This window comes from Carcharodon carcharias, chromosome 18 (assembly GCF_017639515.1).
Source record: "Carcharodon carcharias isolate sCarCar2 chromosome 18, sCarCar2.pri, whole genome shotgun sequence".
NCBI classification, from domain to species: domain Eukaryota; kingdom Metazoa; phylum Chordata; class Chondrichthyes; order Lamniformes; family Lamnidae; genus Carcharodon; species Carcharodon carcharias.
This window is the reverse complement of record NC_054484.1, coordinates 94,120,764-94,135,638: the sequence shown is the minus strand read 5'-3', so window position 1 is coordinate 94,135,638 and position 14,875 is coordinate 94,120,764. Positions and strand designations below refer to the sequence as shown.

Genomic DNA, 14,875 nt, shown 5'->3' with positions numbered 1-14,875 from the left:
AACAGAACTTTTCTACCAAATTATTCACTGCGCACAAAGGCCTTTATCACACGTATAAATCTCACATCTTCTACATATAAATGTTATCCATTCATTTTTGACATACTAGTAATCAGTGATTTTGAGTCGTGTTAGCAAACAGAGTACAAGGAAAGGTCAATGGAACATTATGCATTCAAACTGTGGATCACAGCGGAAAGGAACAACAAACTGGCTGAGCTCCAAGTACATTCATAAACTTCAGAAACCGACAAGCTTTTAATCACACATTCCCATCCCATAAGAAGGGCAAGCCAAAATCTTTACTGCAATATATTAAACCATGTACTCAGATCACCATCACTAACTCCAAAAAAAAACCCAGAAGATGTTGGAAAAGCTCAAAAGGCACTCAGCATCTGTGGTGAGACAACCAGAGTTAATGACCTCTCATCAGAACTGGGAAAAGTTAGAAATGCAATAACAATGTCTCCTTTCACTTACTTAAAACCTAATGTTCTCCAGTTCTGTTGAAAGGTCATCCCAACATGAAACGATAATAATTGTTCTTCTTTCTCTATGGATGCTGTCTGACTTACTGAATGTTTCCAGCATTTTCTGCTTTAATTTCAGATTTTCATCTTCTGCAATATTTTGCTTTTCCAAAGGAAAATATTCTATTCAATATTTCAAGATGCCCTAAAGTCATCCTAACTCAGGTTTTTCTAAGCTCCATGATCAAGCAAACCAAAAGCTTCTCTGGATTGGAAGGACAGATTTCCCTTTCCCTGCCCAAGGCAGAGATTCTCGGTCCTAAAACAATTTACTCAATAATAATCCTACCCCAATGTATACCTATATTTTTCTCTGGCACAACAACAGTCAAATAAAAAGTTGTTTCCTAATGTAATCCCACAATAATTGAGCTAAATGTGGCTTGAAAGTTAAAACTATCTGGCACCCACCTAATGTTAGGAAGTGTTTCATTGTGCTCAGTTTCACAGCTATCCTATAACACATATTCCAATTAATCCCCAATCTGTAAACATGCCAGTAGTTTAAAAAAAATATTCTAAACAGCTTCCCTGAAACACTGATAACTTTAAACTGTTGGATGAGTTTTGAAGTGAAGGTGGGTCAATAGCTTTACTCTCCAACTTCAATCTGTTAATCAAAGGACAGATCACATCATTTAAACCCATAAACTATGGCGACACTCCTTACACACAAAGTCCAATAAATAGGAATGAATTTAAGCCTAAACTACTTTGGAACTATTCTAGAATTGTCTAAGATTATGTCTGTGTTCAAATCAAATATGTTAAAATGGAGTTAATTCATTAAGTGCACCAATACATAAACTTAGGCATGGACTACCAACACACATACCATGACTTCTGTCTTCTTCCTGTGGGGTAGTGACGGTGTTGAGTTCCTCTATGTGTGTCTGTGTCAACTCTCTGAAGGAGGGAGGAGGGGAGTCCAAAGGAGGAGAGTTGGCTTGGACTGAAAGTGGCAAGGACATAAAGTAGATACAAAGCAGGTCCAAGAGGCATTAGGCAAATGCCAAGTGGACCAGGAAAGTCAAAGATCAGGATTTATGAACCAGTAGCAGCCATTGCAAGTTTAATGTGAATCGATGCAAGATTGAACCGGGAAATTCAAGATTAAAAAGGACAAAAAAAAGTGTGAAGAAACACACAACACAAAACAAATGAAGAAAAAAAACTGTTAGCTATTGAATACAAATCAAATCATGCAGTTAACTTTCTGCCACTACTAATCTCCACAAAGTCATACAATGCAAACATGAGAACAGTTACACAGAAACTGCTGTAAAAACTGATCAATTCTTACATATCTTATAGATTAAATATTAGACATTAACTGCTGATCAAATAATTAGAGACTAAAAGCTCTAAAGTGTGGATTATTTATACTGGACAAGTACAGACTGTAAGTACACAAACTTAATTCCTCCTTGGTTGAAGGTCAGAATATGCTGAAACCCAGCAAGTGAAATCTACCACAACTGTGTGTATGATGGTCATTAAACACCAATGAATATTGGAAGGTTTTAATGAGGGGCTGTATTGATCTGTAAACCACAGATACTTAGAGCCATTTGCCCCATCATGTCTGTTGACTCTTTACCATTGACCCCATCCTCTCTCCATAGCTTTCTTCTCTACTATCCAATTTTTTTCTTTAAAAGATGCAATGATCTCTGCCTCAATCACTCCAAAAGCCTCACAACAGCAGTTAACTTAATTGCAATTATTTTCATGAAATTGGTTATGGTTTCATAAGGCATTAATTGTGTGCATTACTAGTTTATAAGGCACAGGTACCTCCAGCAACCTGCTTTCAAAACACATAATTTGAGTCAAGTCTTAAGAAAGTCATATTTCTAAACCATCCTTTTACTTTTGGGAAATTATCTGACCCATTTAGACTGGTAGGACGAGAGTTTGACATTTCCCTCACTGCATTCTGGGTGGCTACATTTCCCTCACTTCATTCAGAGTGGCTGTAAGATTTGTCACACTGATGCAGGAGAAGGTATTTTTCTGAGACTGGTCTTGGGAGTAGATTAGAGGGGGTCTTTACTGTTGATTGACACAGCCTATAGTGATAAGTATTCCATGCCACAGCTCCTGAACTCCCATCATGAAGGCAACAAAAACAAATCAAAGCCACTTGGATGGCAAAGGCAAGCTGATACCCAGGATATTAGCTCATTTCTAGTTTCCTCTGCATTCAAAGACACACTATCAGATTTATAACAATATACATCCTTGTGTCAATGTGGATTTTATTGCTTAATGAACCATCAATGAGTCACTGCTAAAAATGTAAATTCATAATTAAAAAAGATCCACAAGTAGAAATAACTATGGATAATTTACACTTCAAAATGAAACCTCCCACTCATTGGACAATAGGCTGTTTGGTATAGGGGACAAGACCAAGTGAGCATCCTTCCTTTTCCTCATTGCCTTAAAAAGGATAACAGTGGAAAACACATTTTTAAATTAAATTGTGAGGCTAGTGTGCAACCAAAATAAATGATGTCATATTCCTATACAAAGAAACTTCTGTCTCAGATGTTTCCAATTAAGTCACTATTTACTGGATTGGTATTTATAAAACAACAGGCATAACCATCACAAACTGAAATATATTGCACAGCTTCAATCTTCTATGGACAAGCTAAGCAAAATCTATGTAAATGTGAGATGTGCACATCATCACCACTCTTAGAACATGGAGAAAATCTAAAAGAAAATAATATTGATCAATGCCATATCAGAATGCAACCCCAGTCTAGGCTCTATTGTGATAGTTATGTAACTGTGTCACACAGGCTACTGAAAAACTTAGATAGCCAACATAACAACTTTAACATATATCACACATCTATTCTTCATTTACTTGAATTCAAACATCTTCAGGAACAGCAAATGTTGCCCACTACACACAATCTAACAAACTATGTTAATGTGAAAATTATTGCAAACTAAGATACAAATAAGCTTACTCAAGATTGTAACTTGTTTCTGAGGTCACGCAATCTATTGACAGAAATCCCAGATGGAGCTGAACAGTCCATGCAGGTTTATGATGATGTATTGGGTGCCATTTGTTCAGAAGATAACCAAGATTTTAGACACTGGCGCCCACATTGGCAACCTGATCAAAATATGAATGTACAACTCGGAAACACCTCTGCATAACCCTTAGCAAACTGGTAGAAAACTTTTACAAATAGTCCCAAAGCAGTTTAAACTTAATGCTGTAGCACTGCAAACAGATACCAAGCTAATAACCATATTAATATGTTATACAAATGGATTCCATACCAATATGTCATTGTATGCGTTCCAAAGAGCTGCAATCTTTTTACCTCATTTCCACTGAAAGAATTCCTCAACGCTTTCAACTTTTACATTGAAAAGAGATCCTCCACAATTCTCAACAACACCTCAAATGTTTCTTTTTAAGAGTCATATCTAAAGATGGCTATTCTTTGAGGAACCCTTTGAATTTCACTTTACAATGCATGGAGTAGGATGATGGCTGCCTCTTATTGTGAGCCAGCTTAAAAGATTCACTTACCAGATCGTGGCTTCAGTCCAAATGGAGTTGTGGGGGATGCTACAGGAGACATTGTGGGAGTCACTGTGGGAGTCTTGTCTTCGTCCTATAGAATTTTAATTAAAATTAGCTTTAAAAAATACTCAGCTCAGTCACCACAATGACAGCTGGTACCTTAAATTCTCTCTATAGCATATGCTTGATGTGTGGCTTGTTCACTGATTCATTGATATTACTGTGCTAATGAACAGATTACAGCTTTCTTTGAAAATCAATTTTTCCTTGGTTTAGGATGCAGTAGTACTGATTTTTATATGTGCTAAGATTAATTTTGAACTTTGATCTTCCTTTAAATAATGTATCCAGCTGTTCAATTAAAAAAGTTATATTATCAAAGGTAATTTATGTCTTTAAATCATTTATCTTAACAGAAATACAGTAAAGTTAAGTTCAGCAATCTAGCTTCGAGGGATCACACTCCTAATTCTGATCTCATTAGGGCCGGTCATTTGCCCCAGTTCTCAGCAGGACATCCCTATGGGAGCAGAGATTTTTGACTCTTTGATGTGATTTTATATCCATCTTTTTAAAAAGAAACTAGTCCATTTCCTATCGTGCTGAACATGGGGATCCGTATGCAATCTGCAGATAAACAGGGTTAGAGACTAGAGGTTAATTGAACCAGGGCATAGAGAGGTATGTTAGATCCAATTTTAAAGTCACACATGGTTGTTTTTATATTTTCATTGCAAATTCCTACATCCTCATTTCTGATTTATCGATGTCACATCACACTAAAATCACAGCCTCCACTGGCAGCAGTTTGGAATTACACAAGTTTATGTAAGCTTTTGTTTTATAAATGTGACACAGGAATTTATAAGGGAAAAGGTTGACAGGAGGTGCAATTGGATGTTAAGATTTTTAATAATTTACAAACACAAGTTCAGTCGGCCATGTTCTTGGAGATCTGTGAGGACCCATTGTTCTGTGGCAAAGCTGGGATGCAGGTGACCAATACATGTGTTGACGTTTCGAGTCCTCATGACCCTTCGACAGAACTGTCGAAGGGTCATGAGGACTCGAAACGTCAACTCTTTTCTTCTCCGCCGATGCTGCCAGACCTGCTGAGTTTTTCCAGGTAATTCTGTTTTTGTTTTGGATTTCCAGCATCCGCAGTTTTTTTGTTTTTATATTATTATTATTGACCAATACATGTAGCTGACTGCAAACAGTCAGAGCTAGTCATTGTATATAACCTGAATCGAAATGTCCCAAATCATTTTTAATGCATGTTAGCTTTACATGGAATAAAGTTCATAATTTGTGTGCTTTGGGCTTCACTGCATTATTGCCATATGTGAACTGCTCTTAGTGATGGCTTTCACATAATATAATCTCTCCACTGGACATTGAAAACCAACACTAGAAAGCTGTGAATGCCGCAGGCTGATACTCATGTAATGGACTATTAATCTATGGCCTGATGTGCATACTTGCTGCAGGTCAAAATGATCTGCGCTTTCCTAAGGAAAATATAGGCTAGGATGTTATATTGGTCAGGCAGGCTTGACAGGAGCGGACGGTCGGGAATTCAACCACTGCCCGTGATTGGATCTGCACTGCTGTTTTACACAGGCGGGCCAATTAAGGCCCGCCCAGCCTAATACGTGACTCTGGCATCAGCGAGAAGGGGCGGGCGGGAGCGTGGGCTCAATGTCCGCCGGGTCCAATGGCGACCTGGTGGCCGATTCAAAAGCGGCTGCAGCGGCCATACGAAGGCTGCCATTGAGTCGGAGGACCGTAGTCATGGAGAACGTCAGCGCTGAACACAGCAGGCGGGAGGGCAGGTTGGCGGGGCGGTCGGCCCTGCAGTTTTCCGACGAGTGTCTTGCTGCCCTTCTGGAGGAGGTGACAGCGCACCGGGATATACTTGTCCCCAGGGAAGGGAGGAGGAGGCCCCACACACCTCACCAAAAATGCTTGGGAGGAGGTGGCATCCAGCGTCAGCTCCCATGAAGTGGTGAGACGTACATGGGTGCAGTGCCGTAAGTGCTTCAAAGACCTCCTGCGATGGGGAAGGGTGAGTACCATGTTGGCATGGGTCACTTAGCACAGCAGTTAGGAGTGGCCCCCTGCTTTCTCCTCCCCGGACCTCAGAGTTCTTAGAGTGAGTGAGTGACAAATGTCAATGAGGCTGCTTCTGGGCAAAGGGGTGAGCCCTGGCTGCTTGGAATGAGTGTCTTGTGGCTCCAGGGTCAAGACTCGGCTGAAGATGGGGTTGGCCAGACTGCATGGAAATATAGGAACAGGACTAATCTCTCCTTTCAAGAGAAGACATCCCACAACAACGCTGAAAGGTTGTGGACTGACGGAGGGCTGCTCCATCTTCTAATCTTGGCCAGATACGAGCAGGAGGCACTGGAGCTGGAGAGGCGCCAAGTGCATAGATCCGCTGGCCGTGGTGAGGTTGGGGTGCCACAGGGAGATAAGAGTGCAGTGCACTGAGGTCAGAATGTCTGTCACAGCGACCATTCCACCTGAACCGGGTGCCAGGCATGCACAGTAACAGTGTAATGACTTCAACTAACGACATGTCCTTGTTCTTCCTTTCAGGCTCAGGAGCCTGAAGGCCCACTGCTAACCCCAGAGGACACAGATGATAGAAATACATCAGCGTCATACTCTCTCAGCCAGGCAGGCACCACCGCAGTTACCAGTTCCTTGGTGAGCATTAGATCAGCAGATGGTGCACAGTGGTGAGGGTACTTCACATTCGCTTGAGGTGCAGACGGAGGCAAAGAGTGCCCAGGGCACCAGCAGTCAGAGGACTGCTGGGGACCAGGGCGTTGCTCAGTTGATGGCTGAGGATGTGCCTCTGGAGGCGTCCCTAAAACGGTAGATGCTGGAAGTCCAGCAGGGTGTGCGGGAGGATCTGGCGGAGATACATGAGGCAATGCATGCCACGGTCTCTGTTATGGAGGAGTCCATGCGGAGCAAGAGCAATGCAATGACCCTCATGGCGACTCTCATGGAGAGGCTGCTCAAGGAGCTCAATCAGGGCTTCCTGGGGATGCATTTGGACCTGCAAGCCCTCACACCGGCAATAATTTCAGGCGGTCACTGTCAGTGTGGGAGATGGGTTGGCCACCCAGTATCCCAGCTAGGTGCCCATCCTTCAATGGTGAACAGAGAGGTCCAAAACGACCTGACGTTGGCGCATGAGCTGCTTGTCGATGCCAGCCGTGCCACTGGCCGCTCCCTCCCAGGTGGGGCCAGCCCAGGCTCCAAGGTCATCAAGGCCAACAGGACAGCAGGGTGAGCAGGTTGTCTCCAATGCTGGTGTCAGCGAGGGGGAAGCACCAAGACGTAGCACCCACAAATGCAAACGTAAAGCACCTTAAGCACAACACGGGCTTATCACTGGTGATAATTTTATCCCCCACTTTTAAGTTAGTTATTAGTAGGTGTGATGGAGAACACCTTTCCATTTAATTTGTTTTATGTATGCCAGGTACCACAGCATTAAATATGTTTGTATTCAACAAGCCTCTGGGTGCTTCATTAGTTCTGCAGCTGAAGGGTAACCCATATGTTATGAGTGACTTGTTTGTCATTGAGCTTTATTGAAATGGCACATAGTGCATGTTGTTCACCAAACAAATGTTCCTGTCAGGTATCGAGTATGGAGCCTGCAGCCCTGGCATGTGGTGGTGGTTCATCTTTGGCAGGCTAGCTGAAGGAGTGTTGGACCAAAGCCTCCCGAGTGTCCCTGCCTCCCTGGAGGTTGCCCAGGTCAGCGTCTATCCCCTCAGCGTTCTCCTGACTCACTACTGGACTCATGGACTACTGGACTACATCAGCATCTTCCTTCCTCCACTGCATCCCCCCTTTCCAGCGCCAGATTGTGGAGAGCACAGCATGCAACCACTATCAATGACACACGATCTGGAAGGTATTGCAGTGCGCCCCCTGAACAGTCCAGGCATCGGAAGTGCATCTTGAGAAGACCAACGGTTCTCTCTACCACAGCCCTTGTGGAGGCATGGCTCCTATTGTACCATTGCTCAGCCTCTGTTCTTGGATGGTGGAGAGGCTTCATGAACCACCTTTTGAGGGGTTAGCCCTCGTCACCCAGCAGCCATCCATCCAGCCGGGCTGTCTCAGGATGTAAGCGTCATGGGAGCTGCCTGGGTACCTTGCACAGACTTACAGAATCTGCATCCTGTGGTCACACACTATGGAGTGGAATCCCTTCCTGTTGACGAAGGCACCCGGCTCACCCGCTGGTGCCTTGACGGCCACACACGTGTAGTCAATTGCACCCTGGAAGCAGGGAAACCCAGCAATCACTGCGAAGCCTCTGGCTCGCTCTGCCTGGCTGGCCTCGTCAGTGCGGTATTGAATGAAAGTCAATGCACGCCTGAACAGAGCTCCTGTCTCCAACTGGACACAACAGCGGACAGCTGATTATGAGACTCCACAATTGGTGCCTCAAGGGCCTTAACTGGCCTGTTAATTAATGGCGGGCGCATCTCTGTCCTCATTGCGTGCCCGCCTACTGAAATATCGCGATGATACGCAGTGACGTCGGGACCTCATTTTACGTATCGAGTCCACGCCCACACACCGAATGTAAAATTCTGCCCTTGGCTTTTAAAGTCAGAGTGTTTTTTGTTCCCTGCTTCGCTCTCCTATGCTTGAAGCAGTTTAAGAATGGTTTGTGAGGTTCACAGCGCATTTCCCCACCAACCCCTTGCCCCCAAACCCACATTTTCCTTCAGGGTCGCTTGTTCAGCAGATAATTAAAAAGTAATATAAAGATTTATGGCTTTTCTATCTTAAAATAGTTTACATATTGTGCAAGTCTAGTTACCGCACTTTCATATCTCGTATCCGTTTGCTTCTTTTAAACAACACTGACCATGTAATCTTGGGCTGCAAGCATTGAGCTGGTGACTGGACATGTTTCTCTATTAGTGTAAAAAAACAAAGGTAGTGGGAACCCCACAATGTGCAAGAAGCCACAATAAAGCCTAGACATACTAAAAAGCACAAGGTATGAATCTGGTACAGGTCTTGGCTCATAGGAGGCTTGATCTGCTTATAAAACCACTGCTGCTCAGTCATGAAGTAAAGAAATATTGCTGGGAAATGACCAAACTATAACAGCTACCTCAACCAAACAAATGCAGTCTGGGAACACAACATATCAGCAGGGGATACTGATATCCATAACAGCTTTATTCTCGGATGGGATGCTTAAACACAGTATTTTTTTGATTGCACCAACTCATTTTATACTGTTGCTCTACTGCTCCAGATTTGGTTCTGAGCTTCCCCAGGACGTATGGGATGCATAGTTCAAACAGGAGGGAAATAACCTTCAACACTGGCTTTCCCTTGTGACAATTACCTCATTTTGAGAATCATTCTTCTCCAGGCTCTGATTCGTATTCTGGAAGAGTTTGATGCATGTTAAAAAAGCACAGCATTTAGAACATTCAATCGTAAAAATAACACATTGCCAAATTATGCTGCACTGGGGGAAAATGAAAGACAAAATCAATTCTAAGGAAATCCAGTCAGCTAAAAAATAAACAATGGAAAGAGAAACATTTGACTTTAGTATTTTTCTCTCTTAAGGGAAACCGGATGCCTCAGCAATGGAGGCATAGTCTCAGAATAAGGGACTAATCATTTTGGGCTGAGGTGAGAAATTTCTTCACTCAAAGGGTTGTGAATCTTTGGAATTCTCCATCCCAGAGCGTTGTGGATGCTCCATCATTGATATCCAAGGCTGAGATGAACAGATTTTTGGTGTTGAGTTTTTACAGGGTTGGGGTGACTTAGGAGACGTCTAAAAACAGTGGGTGGGTCCTGATTCTGGGATTCCCGGGGTTTCTGATTTTCAGGAGTGCCTTTTAAGGGCGTGGAGTGGTTTGGATCACAAGCCCACACCTGCAGTCCAGACCTGGCCAGCTCCAGTGCAGGGATAGGTATGTCCTAGTACTCCACAATTTTCAGAGTCAGGCCAGCTTTTCAAAGAGTTGTGGTTCACAGCACTTCAAAGGTGTCATGAACCACAGTCTGCACAAGGGAACCTTTTGAAAGGTAAGTTTAAGAGATCCTCCTCATGCCAAGTTATGCCTCCTAAATAAACCCTATGGACCCTCATTCCCCCATGCCAAACTGTGGCACTTCCATGCCCATTCATCCACTATACTGTATAGAACCAATGAACCCTATAATGACAGTAGTATGTGTTTAAAAAAGTTTTTTAAAATGTCTTTCATTGATAACTTTCCACTTTCTTAAAAAAATCTCCTTTTTACTACAGATCAATAGAAGTATCAATCATCCAGACCCTTTAAAGTATCAATGGCTGAAATTGCAAACATCTGAAACCTCCTTATCTTATGTAAATAAACATTGCGAAATTGACAGCATAGCTCAGAGAGCCAGAGATGTCAATCAAGCAGTGTTGTCCCTGGGGTGCAGCTATTTCAACAAGTTAATGAATTTCTGTGCTCTCAGCCAGGCCTGATTATGTATTCTTGGCTAAGAGCCCAGACATCCATTGGAGTACTAAAACAATGAAAGTTTCAGATATAACTGCAGTAAGCAAGTTACCTGATCTGGACAATAAATATAGGACTGAAGAACAGAAGCTCTACTGTAACAAGTCTCAAGCAAAGCTAGAGAGAATAGTCTCTATGTGGGCCAGCCTCCTGGCAAAGGTTTAGTGTCAAGTAACAAGCTGTATTTTATTTCTGTTGAGGAAATGATTAACATATACGGGCACCAATAGCACAGCTTAATTATTTTGGAATGGAGGTACTGGGAGTAGAGCTTCAACACATGGGTTTGATGTACTGCAGTGGGATAAATCATACATGGGCACTAGATGAATGGGCTGATGGGTTAAATGGCCTTTTCTGGAGCTTTCAATAACATATAGGTATCAAATGACTGTAGCACCTGCTTGGACTTCTGCCATTCCAACCGTTGAGATGTCACCTCAGCTTCAAGCCTTGCTCTCTCTAGCATGATTTCACGTTTCCTCTGAAACTCTAGCTCCAAGGCAGAGCTTTCCGTCTGTAATAAAAGGGAACACTCACCCTTAAAACAGGTTTCATTCTTATGGATATATTGTTCAATTTGAAAGAGTCAAAAGCTAAGGAGGATCTTCTGGTCCTCAAACCAGAACAATAAGACACCAGCTTCCTCTCCTGGCTGACTGCTTTATCCTTGGGCATTTTCAGTTCATTCCTTGGAAGGGGCTTGACTAGAACACCAAACTTTAGTAACTTGGCAATCTCACTTGGAAATTGGAATGCATGAGGAAAACAATTCATACTGGTACAATAAAGGGTGCTGGTTTGAGACTTAGATGAAGAGGAATCCTCTTAAATGTGATCCAAACAAAACTCTTTTTTAGAAATGCCACCTCTATCCACAAAGGACACAAACAATCACAAATAAATTACATAGAAATATAGAAAGTAGGAGCCAGAATAGGTTATTCGGCCCTTCGAGCCTGCTCTGCCGTTCAATATCATCATGGCTGATGCTTTATCTCAACACCATATTCCCACTTCTCCTCATACCTGAGGCCTTTAGTGTCCAGAAATCTATTTCCTTCTTAAATATATTCAGTGACTTGGCCTCCACAGGCTTCTGTGATAGAGAATTCCACAGGTTCACTACCATCTGAGTGAAGAAATTTCTCCTCATCTGAGTTCTGAATGGCCTACCCGTATCCTGAGACTGTGACTTCTTGTTATAGACCCCCCCCACCCCGCCCCACCAGAGGAAAAATCATCCCTGCATCCAGTCTGTCCAAACCTGTCAGAATTTTAAACATTTCAATGAGATCCCCTCACATTCTTCTGAACTCCAGTGAATACAAGCCTAGTCGACCCAATCTCCCCTCATGCAACAATCCTGCCATTAAACAAATCAGTCTGCACTCCCTCTATGGCAAGTATATCCTTTCGTAGGTAAGGAGACCAAAACTGCACATAATACTCCAGGTGTGGTCTCACCTGGGCCCTGTACAGCTGCAGTAAGACATGCTTGCTCCTGTTCTGAAATCCTCTTGCAATGAACATACAATTTGCCTTCTTAATTGATCTCTGCATCTGCATGCTTGCTCTCAGTGACTGGTCTACACGGACACCCATGTCCCACTGTACACCAACATGGCGCAAAAACACAACAGGAAAGGGGGCCCAATTGTGGCTAACAAAAGAAATTAGGGATAGTATTAGATCCAAAGAGGAGTCATGTAAAGTTGGTAGAAAAAGTAGTAAGCCTGAGGATTGGGAGCAGTTAAGAATTCAGCAAAGGAGGACCAAGAATTGATTAAGTGGGGAAAAATCAAGTATGATAGTAAACTTGCCAGGAACACAAAAGAAGACTGTAAAAGCTTCTAGAAGTTTGTAAGAAGAAAACGACAGGTGAAGACAAATGAGATTGAATCTTGAGGGTGTCATGGAACAAGGGGCAAGGAGAGTGGGAATGGTAGTCGTAAAGGAACGGAGCATTGGTCCAGAGTAGGTGTTGAAAGCAGAATAAAGATCAGTGCCATCTGAAAGCTTAGTAGCAGAATAAAGATCATTGCTGTCTGAAAGCAAAATAGCAGAATGTGTTAATAGTTGAATTAAGATCATCCTGTCTGAAAGCAAAACAGTCCAAAACAGGAGAATTTATAATAGAGAACAAGGAAATGGCAGAGCAATTAAACAACTACTTTAGTTCTGTCTTCACAGAGGAAGACACAAATAATTTCCCAGAAACACTAGGTAATTAAGGAACTAATGAGGAGGAGGAATTGAAGGAAATTAGTATTACTAAAAAAACAGGGCTGGAGAAATTAATGGGACTGAAAGCCGATAAATCCCCAGAGCCTAATAACCTACATCACAGGGTACTAAGGGAGGTGGCCATGGGAATAGTGGATGTGTTGGCTGTCATCTTCCAAAATTCTGTAGATTCTGGAACAGTTCTGGCAGATTGGAGAGTGGGAAATGTAACCACACATTTAAAAAAGGAGGGAGAAAACAGCGAATCACAGACCAGTTAGCCTAACATCAATAGTAGAGAAAATGTTAGAGTCTATTATAAAGGATGTGATAACAGGCACTTAGAAAATATCCATGGAATTAGGCAGAGTCAACATGGATTTATGAAAGGGAAATCATGTTTGACAAACCTGCTGGTGTTTTTTTGAGGACCTAACTAGCAGGATAGATAAGGGAGAACCAGTGGATGTGGCGTAATTGGATTTTCAGAAAACTTCTGATAAAGATCCACATAAGAGGTTAGTGTGCAGAATTAAAGCACATGGGATTACGGGTAATATATTGGCATGGATTGAGAATTGGTTAGCAGACAGGAAACAGAGAGTAGGAATAAATGGATTTTTTTTTGGAATGGCACATGGTGACTAGTGGGGCGCCGCAGGGATCAGTGCTTGGGCCCCAGCTGTTCACAATATATATCAATGATTTGGACGAGGGAACCAAATGTAATATTTCCAAGTTTGTTGACAATACGAAACTAGGTGGAAATATGAGTGGTGAGGAGGATGTTAAGAGGCTTCAAGGTGATTTAGACAATTTTAGTGACAGGCAAATACAAGGCTGATGCAGTATAATGTGGATAGTGTGAAGTTATCCACTTTGGTAGGAATAACAGAATGCTGGAGTATTATTTAAATGGCGATAGATTGGGAAATGTTGATGTACAGAGGGGCCTGGGTGTCCTTGTACACCAATCACTGAAAGCAAGCATGTAGGTACAGCAAGCAGTTAAGAAGGCAAATGATATATTGGCCTTCGTTGCAAGAGGAGTTCAGTACAAGAGCAAGGATGTCTTACTTCAGCTATACAGGGCCTTGCTGAGACCACACCTGGGGCAGCATTTTCCCCCTTGTTGGGGGGGTTGTGCAGGAGCAGGCGCAAGCAGGTAGCGTGTGAGCGCGAAAGAGCACACAGATCTCAGTACTGCCTTAGGGAGATCGGCTCAAGATTCAAAATTTCATCAAAGGCAGAAAAAAATATTCCTGACATGTCCCTTCATGTGACACAGTCACATGATATGGGACATGTCAATTTCCTTTATTTAGACATTTCATACAAATTTTAATACCCTCATGAAACCTCATCCTGCCTGTGGATGAGGTTTCATGCTTTTCCTGAGGGCCGCCTTGGCTCTTCACCTGCCCACCAACCTTAAGGTTGGACAGGCAGGTCCATTAATCAGTTTAATTACTTTTTTTAATGGCCTTAATAGGCCTTTGACAGTTTGGCAGGCGCGCAGCCGATTTGGCTGAAAATCTAAATGACGCGGGGTGATGTCGGGACGCACGCCTGAAATCACCCCAGTTCATTTTACACGTCAGCGAGCGGGCCCCGCCTCTGGAGTATCGTGTGCAGCTTTGGTCTCCTTACCTAAGAAAGCGCACACCTGCTATAGAGGGAGCGCAGCGAAGGTTCACCAAACTGACTCCTGGGATGGTAGGATTACCTTATGAGGAGAGATTGGGCTGACTAGGCCTGTATTTACTTAAGTTTAGAAGAATGAGAGGGGATCTCATTAAAACGTATAAAATGCTGACAGATTTGGACAGACTGGATGCTGGGATGATGTTTCCTCTGGCTGGGGGGGTCTAGAACAAGGAGTCAAATCCTCAGGATATGGGGTAGGCCATTTAGGGCTGAGATGAGGAGAAACTTCTTCACTCAGATGGTGGTGAATCTGTAGCATTCTGTGGAGGCCAAGTCACTGAATA

General features: G+C 42.8%; 1 protein-coding gene across 8 annotated transcripts in view; it reads right to left on the bottom strand.

The window, feature by feature from the left end:
• Positions 1–14,875, bottom strand: part of lrch1 (leucine-rich repeats and calponin homology (CH) domain containing 1) — a 212,337-nt gene that overhangs the window by 26,347 nt on the left and 171,115 nt on the right. For 5 of the 8 annotated variants that reach the window (XM_041211006.1, XM_041211007.1, XM_041211008.1 and 2 more), the window contains 4 exons: positions 11,059–11,175; positions 9,494–9,535; positions 4,099–4,183; positions 1,369–1,485 (listed from right to left, as the gene is read on the bottom strand). In XM_041211006.1, the coding sequence (XP_041066940.1) occupies positions 1,369–1,485; positions 4,099–4,183; positions 9,494–9,535; positions 11,059–11,175 (361 nt within the window). The remainder of the gene's footprint in view (positions 1–1,368; positions 1,486–4,098; positions 4,184–9,493; positions 9,536–11,058; positions 11,176–14,875) is intronic. The other 3 variants (XM_041211011.1, XM_041211009.1, XM_041211012.1) reach the window with 3 other exon arrangements.